The sequence below is a fragment of the Gorilla gorilla genome, chromosome 7, assembly GCF_029281585.2.
Source record: "Gorilla gorilla gorilla isolate KB3781 chromosome 7, NHGRI_mGorGor1-v2.1_pri, whole genome shotgun sequence".
NCBI classification, from domain to species: domain Eukaryota; kingdom Metazoa; phylum Chordata; class Mammalia; order Primates; family Hominidae; genus Gorilla; species Gorilla gorilla.
Window position 1 is genome coordinate 84,648,342 of NC_073231.2, and position 11,857 is coordinate 84,660,198.

Consider the following 11,857-nt stretch of genomic DNA (forward strand, 5'->3'; position numbering starts at 1 on the left):
TCCCTATAAGTCTTAAGACACTGCGCCATTTTCCAGTCTCTTCTCAGACCTCGCTGTCCCCTGCCCTCCATGTCCCTAGCATAGGAGCCTCCTTCTGGTACTTGCAGTAAACTCTTGTGGAGCTCTTTGCCTCCACAATTCTATTCTCTCAATCTGGAACTCTATTTCCTTAATTCTTCAATTGCTTTATTCTTTGTTATCATGCTTTAGCTCAAATCTTACCTTTTTAGAGATTTTTTTCTCTCACCACTGTGATCTTACTCTGTAACAACCATACCTCACAAACACTTCACTCATATTTCCCTCATGGCATTCCTCATCTGAATTTATCTTATTTATGTATGTATGTAATTTTTGTATCTACCCCCACTAGAATTTAAGTTTCTTAAATGCAAGTCTCTTGCTTGAACTTTCCAGTATACCTAGAGTGTTGGCCTAGCATGTACTTGGCAAACAATAAATATTTCTTGAAAGAAGTAAAAGAATTACAAAGGAAGGAAAGAAGGATAGAAGGAAGGAACTATAAGACATTTTAAGAGAACTTAAAACTGTACTTGGGATCTCTAAGAGGCTCAGTTATGCCTTTCCATGCTAGAGTGTTTTTTTTTTTTTTTAGATGGGGTCTCTCTCTGTCGCCTAGGCTGGAGTGCAGTGGCATGATCACAACTCACTGCAGCAGTGCAGCCTTGACCACCTGGGCTCAAGCGATCCTCCTATCACAGCCTCCTGAGTAGGTGGGACCACAGGTGCAGGCCAACACGCTGAGTTAACTTTTAAATTATTTGTAGAGGTGAGGTCTTGCTATGCTGCTCAAGCTGATCTTGATCTCCTAGGCTCAAGCGATTCTCCTGCCTCTGCCTCTCAAAGTGCTAGATTACAGGCATGAGCCACTGCACCCGGCCTAGAGTATTGATTCTAATCTAAGCTTTACTCCTTGCCTCCTGCTGTTCCAACTAGCTAATCACCAGCTGTTATAGGTTAAAATAATACAGTTTCCTTTCATTAAATAAGTAATTTTTATTGGTATGTAATTTTCCATCATTCCTTTCCCACCCACTTCCCATATGCAATGCTCATATGATGGATGTTGTAAGTTCCCTTCTCCCTCACTCCAGTGACCTTTAATATATTATTCCCAAAGTTTCTCACACAAACATGACTTGAACATTTGAAGAGATCCTAACCAACAAATCCCTGATATCATCAGAGAGAATTACAAAATCCTTCTTCAATGGGTCATACCCACAGAGATTTCAGGAAAAGAGATCAAAAACTTCAGAAGACAGAAAAAGGAGAGGCACATTTCCAGATGATTCAACATTCCCTGCAGCTTTTATGAAAGCAGTTTTACTTAATACTTCCAACCAAGCTTTAGCAATTTATTAGATCAGAATTAAACAGTAACTGGAAAAGAGCCATGTTTTTGCTAGTTATAAAAAACAGAGGATAATCTTTAGCTCACATGAAACTACTTCCACCATAAGACCATCTGATGGCAGCATACCCCTAATTACGAATTTCATCTTTTCATATTTTAGATCAAACTACACTACTGAAAGGATGATCAGGGCAATCTTCATTTATAGGGCATCTGCTATTTCCTGACAATGGGAAATAAACATTTCCATGACATAGTCTGGACAGGAGCTCACTGTACTCTGGGAGAGACAAGCATGTGCACAGATAACTTTAATAGCAATGCTCAACGATTATTAAAGAAGCTAGAGGAGGAACTCTTAGCCTAATAAAGAGGTAAGGTTAGGATGCCCCGAGGAGATGATGCCCAAAGTGAGATTTAATACATTCAAATTACCGAGATTAAAATAGGAAGTAGAGTGATAAATATCATAGAGGGACACTAAAGGCTAGTTTGCATAATGAAATAAAGAGGTCTATTGAAATCAAAGGAGAGGAAACTAGCTATACATTTCAGGTCTGATTAGTTTACTAAACATTTTTTGAAAATATCTATGTGCACACCCATCTGCATATATAAGGAGAACCAAACGCTCACAAATATTGCCCTAACAAAGCTTTCTTCCTAGTGGAAAGACTGAAAATAAATATAAAATATGATTATAATACATAATTAGTAATTATATAATTATAAATATATAATTAATTAGTCAATATATAATATTACTATTTATAAATATATAATTATATAATTAGTAATTAACTATAATTAGTAAGAATATAATTACTAATACTTATATAATTATTCTATATAATATAATTACATATTATTACAGATAATGTATTATACATTGTTAATAATATAACATTATTAATAATATATCATATGATTTATATTAATATTATAAAATTATTATAATAATATAATGCAATTATTAGTAATCATATTCCCTCCAGAGATAAACAAAGCAAGATAACGGGTAAAGAGTGGTAGACACAAGGAGGTGGGGATGGGGAGGTGGTGATATTATAGATAAGACGACCAAAGGAACGTCAGTTGTTTACCTAGGGAATCAATTGATTTGTACTGACTATAATCACACCTATGGCTAAAGTTTGTTAGGAAGCTAACACTGAAAATGTACTTACCAACACTTGCCCCACAAAGGTCTGGGCCGAAAGCAACATTTCTATACGATCACGAAATTGTCCCTGGAAGTGGAGGCTTCTTACACGGCTCCTAGCGATGGTACCTGATGTGAACAGTTCCTACAATCAAGAGAAAGAAATTGACAATGTGAGCTGGATCTGAGAGAAAGAAATCTGTTCTACTTACATTGATAGAGCCTCTTGTGATGGTATCAGTCGAAAATCACTCTACCTTGTCCAAACCAGGGAACCCTGAAGTTGCTTATTCAATATTTCATAAAACGGATTTTACTGGGTTTTCATTTTCCTGGTTTTCTGCACAGCTTTTTTTCTGCTGAATTCTGCAGTCTTCCTCCATGTCTTTCTCATGTATACTCAGTCCCAGACCCTTCAAACTGACATCATTGCAATGATCAGAATTGGGAGCATCATGCTTCCTTCTGCTCTGGGTATAAGTGTAGCAGTTTTCATCAAGATACGTGGACAAAGAAAAAAAGATTACAAATTGATTTTTTAGCTGATTACTTAAGTGTCCGCATTTTGTGAGAGAAGGGGGAAGTTTTCAGCAATTTTGTGTTGCTCTTAGTTTTTTGCCTGGTGTTATATTCTGAAATTATAATCCTTCCTCACATTTATAGAATGTCTTTACTTATTATATTTAAATGTTATGGTAATCTCATATGATAAAGTTAGGCATGACTAAATACATTTTATACTGATGTGGAAACCAAGGTATAGAGAAATTAAATGACTTTCCTAATATCAGGCAATGAGGAAAGGCTGGGGCCTGAGCTGGCATTCATTGTTTGTTGATAATAGTCTAGAACCACCACAAAGAAATACATGAACCAACTAGGACTACCCACACCAAGCTAGATGAGTCCCTCTGACTTTCAAAAAAGCTCATTTTATATGAAGCCAGGATTTCAAAATCACTTAATTTTTCTACTCATATTTTCTGAATGATAAAAAGGGAAGTCTCATTAAAAAACTCTTTGATAAAAGTTCACATCCTGATCAATGATTTGCCCTCTAATAAACATGACTCATGTCTGTTTCTAAATGTTGTCTGAGAATTAATTTTAAAAAATCCTAGTTATGATATTAATATAGAATACTTATTTGAATTCCATCATAAAATTGGAGCTACCTTCTGTGGAAAAACAAATTGGTCCTAAGATATAATAAACTCATATTTATAGATGTAATACATGTTTTAAATGCACATTTAAGGAGAGAAATTGTAACTCTCCAAATAATTTTTAAAATAACTCTTCACAGTACACCTAGATTTCTGATTTTTTTTTTTTTGCATTTGTCCAACTTCTCCAAAGGCTTAGAGAAAAACAGGTCACTCTTAATTTGATGTAATAAAACAAATCATTGAAAAGTAACTCAACTTGATCAAACTCTTTCCTCAAGATTCAAAAGCAGAATGGTACAGCATTCTGGTTGCTCAGGCTCACTTCTTAACATTTTGTAACATTTGCTAAATATTTGTAATTAAAGGGTATACCTGGATCGAAGTGTAGACATAAATTACACCCAAAGTAAGAAATGAAAAATATAGGAAATTGACAAATGTACTGTCACATTTTTGTAATCACACAAAATGAACATAATGGAGAAGAAGAACATTGCCTGCAGCAGAAGACTAAGAAGATTTAAAAATCCTACAAATTCAGTTGTGCATTAACAACAACAAAACAAGGTAGAAACAAGGAGGCAGATTCATCATAGCTATTTACCCATATGTCAGTATCCCAGAATTCTTTCTCCAATTATTGTGCCACTGCTTAAAATCCATAATGTAGAAATAATCAATAGAATAAACTTGTTTAGGAACAAAATCTATAAGCTTCGGTATTGGATAATTTTCAAATATGGAAAACAAAATTCCATATTACCAATAACCTTAAAAACTTATCAACTTATAAATTATATTTTATGTAGGCTTTAGCACTAAAAGAAATGTTTTAAGCAAATTTTCAATATTATGATGCACAGGTGAAATGTGTTGTGTTATGGAAATTGCTATAATCTATCAGAGAAAGAAAGTTTGGGAAGCAAAATTGGAAACAAACTACACAGGGTATAGTAAAACTCTTCGCCTTTGACCTCTGGTAATAGAACATCCATTACACAGCATTTGAGAGCTTTATTTCAAGCTCTTAAGCAATGCCTTATCTGTATAATACATCATTTATTCTCATCATCATCATTTGCCAGCTGTTATTCAACAACACCAACTCCTGCTAAGCTTGTTTGGGTATAAGAAATGTCCTTGCATCTATGCCTGGATGGCACAGGCATGTATGCATGGGCTTCTCTGTGTATGTGAAACTCAATGTGTTGTCTTCATATGGTATACAAAAGGCAATGTACACATGTCAGTACATACGCATTATGCATGAACAATTTATGAAAGCAAGGTTGACGTTGATGTCTTGTTCCCATTCACCTCCTTTCTACGACCTAGCACAATTGTCTTGTTAAAATTCAAGATAGAGGCATGGACATAATGTTTATGAACGTTTTTTTCAGAACAGTGACCTCCGTTTCCAGAGCTAACATTAATCATTATCCATACAAGACATTGCTTTTTCCAGTGATGGGAGAGAGAAGAGGCTTGGCCCTGTCTCTTCAGGCCTCAGAATGTGTCCTGAGGTCTGGCTTACCACCCTTTCTGAGGCACCAGGCCATAGAAGCTGACTCTGTTAGCTTGAAAAACTGAATGAAGCTTAGATCTTTCACTAAACACAAAACTACCCCAAACTCATCTCTGACTTCACACAGAGGGATCCCTAACAAGGAAACTGACCAAGATAATTCCTGTTCCCTTGATGGTTTGCCATTTTTTAACAGATCTCCAGATCAGCCTGAAGATCAACAGGATGATGAGTCCACTGAAGAAGGTCACAAAGGAGGAGAGAATGAATGCTGCTTGGATCTCAGTTGTGCAGGACATTTTCGGCAAGTCTTCCCAAGTTTCATTTCGTAGCTTAGTCTGAAACATGTTCGAGACATCAGTAGACGGAATTGCCAGGTCATTTGATGACGCCGTGGTCGCCTGGTAACAATTCCAGGAATCAGAGTTCACTGTACCACAGTGTTCCAACATTAGGTGTGATAACCAGTGAGAAGTTGCAGGAACAAGGGTCTGCCAATCCCCCGGTGCCAGCTCATGGGTTGTGAATGAATACACAACTGGAGATGGCTGGGGCCTACAATATGAATAGTCAAAAAAATCATAATTCTAGATCGGATTGTTACTGACTTTCTCTATGCCTTGAAGAAATCCCATTATCTGTAGCAATGATCAGCTGGTTATCAGTTCAGTTAATGCAGTCAAATAATTTCAAATCAACTCTTTTGGAGTGAAACAACAGCCAACTATGTGTGTGAATGAGTTGGTTCTCTATCTGGGAGGATGCCACGTGCTTAGTAGGCTTGGAAGGACAGAAGAGAGAAGTACTTTAAAGTTTTTGTTTATCCTTTATACAAAGGAGCAGATATGCAGAATGAATAAGTCTAGAAGATCTAGTGTGCAGAACAAAGAACATAATTAATAAAATTATTTGTATTCAGGATTTTTGCTAAAAGAGTAGATTTTAAGGGCTCTTGTTACACGCACACAAAAGATGATTAACTCTGTGAGATGACAGATATATGAATTTGCTTGACTGTAGTCACTGTTTCACTATGCATAAGTATATCAAAACAGCATTTTGCGTTTGTACTTGTATGCGGAAGCTAAAACAGTGGATCTCATAAAGATAGAGAGTAGATTCATGGTTACCAGAGGCCGGGAAGGGTGGCTGAGGAAAGAAGTGGGATAAAGAGAAGTTGATTAATGGGTACAAATATTTGGTTTGATAGAAGAAATAACATCTAATGTTCTATAGATCAGTGAAGTGACTATAGCTTATGATAATCTATTGTACATTTAAAAATAGCTAGAAGAGAAAAATTTGAATGTTTCTAGCACAAAGAAAACACAAATATGTAAGTTGATTGATATCCCAAGTACACTGACTTGATCTGTACAAATTATGTGAGTGTATTAAATTATCACATGTGACTTGAAAATATGTGTATCTGTTGTGCATCAATCCAAAGAATATCACGTTGTGCTCCTTAATTACACACAATGAAAATTAAGACTACCTTGAAACAGAAAAAAAAAAGGTTTTGTTTATTCTTTACATAAGAAAGGCATAGTATAGAGTGCAGGTATTGAAGAATACAGTTTAACTAGTGTGGTCATTGCTTGATTGTTATTTCAGCCCATAAATCCATTCCACTTATCTCTTCTTTATGGAACTCTCCCCTTTCTTGCTTTTATTACTGCCCTGGCAGCAAACCTTTTGGCCCAGCAGAGGTAAAGTTCAGAATGAGAGAAATTTCTTTGATTTTCCCTGATGTTTTCAAAGGTGTAAGAAATGTCATGCCTTTCAGTGTGCACAAGTGGCAGGCAAAATGTCAGAGCCCAGTGGAGGGCCTAGTTCACCCCAGTTATTACCAAGATAACCTGACACCAGGTGAAGGGGCCCAAGAGGAATCATCACGCTGTCCTTGGGAGCCCGCCATGACTCCGCACTGTTTGGCAGGCTGTTTCAGAAGATAACTGTAGCATTTCCTAGGACTGCTGCCACAGTTACATTTACTGCTTTTAAGCTTACCTATCATTTCTACAAAATCCTGTCATTGAGCTAGCTAATAACAAAGGGTGATGTTTAAAAGAACACTGGTCTAGGAGTTAGGAGCCCTGCGTTCCAGCCCAGTCCTTCTATTAAGTTACTGTGTGATGTCTAACAAGTCATTTTAATGTTCGTAGTCTTTTGATTTTATGTGGAAGATAATACCTACTTGATAGAATTATTGTGGGGATTCAAGAAGGTAGTGTGAACATATTTTGAAAAGCATAAAACTCAATATAAGATGCCATTAGCCATTTCAGTTCCTTTTTTGAATGGCGTTAATTATAAAGAAAGGAGGAGGAAGAAGTAAAGGAAAGGAGGGAGAGAAAGAAGGAAGGAGGGAGGGAGGGAGGAAGGGAGGGAGGTAGGGAGGGAGGAAGGAAGGAAGGAATGAATGGAGGGAGGGAGGGAGGAAAGGATGAGGGAAGGGAGGGAGGAAGGAAGGAAGGGAAGGAGGGAGGGAGAAATCACTTGTTTATCTCTTTCACATATGTGTGTGTGCGCACGCACACACACACACACACACACACTTACAGCTATGTGGACAAGATCAGACTTTCCAAGCCAAAATTCATCCACATCCTTTACCTAGTATTCTCCCTTTTAAGTAATGATTAATCTGTCATTATCACTTTAATTTTCTCATTTTCTTCCCTTTTACTATTTACTATTTGTTAAGATGGAGAAAAGAAACAGAGACAAGGGGAGGTCGCTCAACAGCAACACAGGTTTATTGGACAAAGACTTGCAGAAGGGGAACAACAGACAGCGCTGGAGCCCAAGCCCCGCTTACAGACTGGAGCAGTTGTAGGTCCCGACAGGAGAGGTGGGGCAGTATGGGTCGCTGCAGGGCAGGATGTGATAAAGGAAGAATTTCCTGCAGTCAGACGGTTAGGCCTGGGACCTGCCAGGATGTTTCTCATGGCACGAGACCCTCCAGGGGAATTTTCCACCCTAACCAGGGTGTGCAAAATGGCAGGGGTTTACAGGATGGCGCTGCTTGGGCTAACATTATTTTCAAAGTATTTTGATTCTGCTGTATTATGATGCATCCTGGGCACCTCTTCCCTTTTTGCAGATATTGCTCTATGAACACAAAAAGGATTCCATTCAATTCGAACAGGCAGGTAGTTTGTCCCTCTAATATGCTGTTATCACGATAATAATATTACTGTCTGCAAATGAGTAGAAAAATGTGCAGGTGGTTTCAAAATCAGTCTCTTCAAACCCATCTTGAACCTACAGTGACGAACAGTCCCTGTTCAGAACTGTCCCAGGTTCAAAACTGAAAGTCCAGTGACTGGAGAAACCGCCTAGTCCTGGCAAACCACAGAGACTGGTCACTTTGCATCCCACGACACATCATCTATGCTGCGCTCCAATCATACTGCCTCCTCTTAGCTATGAGGACATGCAAACCTTTTCCTGGTCCAGGCCCTTATAGCACAATGCCTCTGTTCCCTCTGCCCAGAGCACTCACTTCAGTAGTGGCTGCTATTTTGTTATCCTTCAGTTCTCCCTTGGTCTCTCTTACGGCTTTCTGATCCTTTCTTTTATAGCACTTCACGGTACTCAAGATTTGTTGTTATGTGATTTACTTGTTGCCTGGTTTATTTTCTATCTCCTTTCACAAGACTGTAAGCTCCACAAGCACGGGATATCATTTCTGCTTTACTCATCACCGATTACTCTGTGTCTAGTATTGTACCTGGCACATACCTGGGAATGTGTAGACTTCGTAAATATTTGGCGATTGAATGAATACATTGTTGATCCTCAAAAATATTTGTTAGGTGAATGAAATACTGAATCTGCATGAACCTTAACCTAAGTTATCCAGATTTCTCTGCTCCATATTCCCCATCTTTGATGGCAAACTGTTCTTGTGACGAAAGCATCATCCATAGTGTGTAATGCATGGTTTATAGTGTGTGTGCATGTGCGTGTGTGTGTGTGTGTGTGTGTGTAGTGAAAAGGGCACCTGATTTGGATCAAGTGTCAAAGTGTCACCATCTTTGCAAATTTAAATTTGGTAATTATGGCCAGATGCGGTGGCTCACGTCTGTAATCCCAGCACTTTGGGAGGCCGAGGCGGGCAGATCACCTGAGGTCAGGAGTTTGAGACCAGCCTGGCCAACATGGTGAAACCCCCCTCCCTACTAAAAATACAAAAAAATTAGCCAGGCGGGGTAGTGGGTGTGGGTGCCTGTAATCCCAGCTACTTGGGAGGCTGAGGCAGGAGAAGCGCTCCAACCCGGGAGGTGGAGGTTGCAGTGAGCCGAGATCATGCCGCTGCACTCCAGCCTGGGTGACAGAGTGAGAATCCGTCTCAAAAAAAAAAAAAAATTGGTAATTATTCTCGGTTAGTGAGTTATTTGGTGATGGGTGGACATGTGTCTAGGCATAGCCCTTCGTAGCTTGGTAGCAGTTCAGTGTTCAGAACTTGGAAGGTAGAGAACTTTGAAGCAATGATACCCTTCACAGTAATTAAGATAGTACTCTCCTTGTCCTTGATGGTTTGATAAGAATAAAAAACAATAACTATTTTTTTGACTACCAGCTGCAAGCTAGAATCTTTGTCGTGTGTGTGTGTGTGTGTGTGTATGTGTGTGTTTAACAATTACCTTATACCAAGGACTGGGAGCACCAGGGACACCAAAACAAATCTAGTTCATTCCCTCATAGAAGAGAGTCAACTGAGGAAGACATTTACAATGACAAACTGCAAAAAGTGTTTAGAAAATAAACTAATCTAGTGAGGATCGAGGGGGGTCAGGAAAGCTACCTCAAATACGTCATGTTTGAAGCTGAGGTCTGTAGAATGAGAAGCTTCCCAGGCCAGGACTACAGAAGGGGTTAAGGAGGCTGGGGTAGAACATGATCAGGCTGAGAAGATATGTGGAAAGGAGAATGCACTTTCTTTCTTTTTTTTTTTTTTTTTTTTTTTGAGACAGAGTCTCGCTCTGTTGCCCAGGGTGGAGTAGTGCAGTTGCGCGATCTCGGCTCACTGCAAACTCCGCCTCCCGGGTTCACGCCATTCTCCTGCCTCATCCTCCCGAGTAGTTGGGACTACAGGCGCCCGCCACCACTCCTGTATTTTTAGTAGAGATGGGGTTTCACCGTGTTAGCCGGGATGTTCTCGATCTCCTGACCTCGTGATCCGCCCGCCTCGGCCTCCCAAAGTGCTGAAGTGCATTAATCATCGGCCAGATGGAACGCAGTGACCCAGAAGAAGGCTGGGCGTGTATAAAGGTGTTGCAGGACTTTTCCTTAGTTCGGCTAAAGACGGGGTCCTTGTCCGTCCCATTGCCATGAAAATTTAGGCTCGTAGACGGTTTGAATGGTGAGTAGGAGAGAGTGGTATTGAGTGAAGAGGAAGAAAAGAGGCTCGAATCAGTGACTCTCGCAAGGCGAGCCCCTGCTAGAGGGCTTCCCCCCTGCAGCTTGAATCCCGGGTTCCACACAGGAAGAGGAGGGGCCAGGCTCCTCCCTGCTCGAAAGGGCACGAACTTCTGTGTCTCCACCCCAGTGCGCATTTCTCCTAGTGCGCAGGCTGGTTGGAGGTTTTCCGGGGACCCTTTCCAACCTGGGTGTCTCAAAGGGTACCAGATTATGCAAGGCTTTGTGTTCCAGCTTAGGCTAAACCAAGAACAACTTTATCCTAAGGTCAAGAGGAAATATTTGATAGGTTCTAAAGAAGGGAGGTAAGTCATTGCATTTCGGTTGTAAAAGCTTCACACTGGTTTTCATGCAGAGACTGCTGGTCTCGACAGTGACAGGACGCTAGTCCTGATGGGATGGGGCTGGTGGGAAGAGACACAAGTGGGCAGGTGTGAGTGATGTCTGGGGAAAAATCAGCATTTGGGACATGAGGGCCAGGAAGCCTCAAAGCTGATCCTGGGTCTCTGAGTGATACCTCCGGGTGGTTCTGGGGGCTTTTCACTGCTATGCCTTTAATAGTAAATGTAAGAAATGAAGACTGTGCTACGGAATCTTTTCTTTTTTTTCCTTTTTTTTTTAGTTCAGATGAATTTTTTAACATGTCAGTGATTTGATTAGAAAAATTACTTCACTTTGTACACATTTCTGTAATTTACCCCTGGGCACTCAAATATTCTGCAAAATTATACTTTATAATGGGATTGAATAAATGTTTAATTTTAAAAATTTACTGTCTTCAAGAAACATGCCATATCTGAGAAAGGAAAGTAAGAATTACATTTTTAAGTGTAGATAGCGGCACTCATGAATGAGTGTGTGTGTGTGTGTGTGTGTGTGTGTATTTGCAACGCTTCCGGAAGTAATAAATTATATTGTAATGTTGCCTTTTTAAGTGCCTAAATCCATCCATTGCTCTTAATGCTATAACCCCACATTTCTCTATTTCTATATGCAGAGCTTTTTTTTATATCCTCAGAGCACATTCATACCATTGGGAGATTGCACTGTTGAGAAATGCTAAGCCTCAATCCTCAATTCATGCAGCCAGTCAATGGCAGAAGCAGGTCTGAAGTTGGGGATGGAAACGGCTGTAATGCCACAGAGCACTAGAGTCATGGTGAAAGCCCATCACAGCCAGCTGCTTCCAGGGA

The 11,857-nt window shown here is 39.6% G+C and overlaps 1 protein-coding gene across 1 annotated transcript in view; it reads right to left on the reverse strand.

Annotated features, from left to right (window-relative positions):
- KCNU1 (potassium calcium-activated channel subfamily U member 1) overlaps positions 1–5,581 on the reverse strand; it is a 149,775-nt gene extending 144,194 nt beyond the window's left edge. Inside the window, exons 1-2 of the mRNA XM_063709355.1 lie at positions 5,387–5,581; positions 2,566–2,685 (exon numbers count right to left, since the gene is read on the reverse strand). Of these exons, the coding sequence (XP_063565425.1) occupies positions 2,566–2,685; positions 5,387–5,581 (315 nt within the window). The remainder of the gene's footprint in view (positions 1–2,565; positions 2,686–5,386) is intronic.
- Between the last annotated feature and the right edge of the window lie 6,276 nt (positions 5,582–11,857).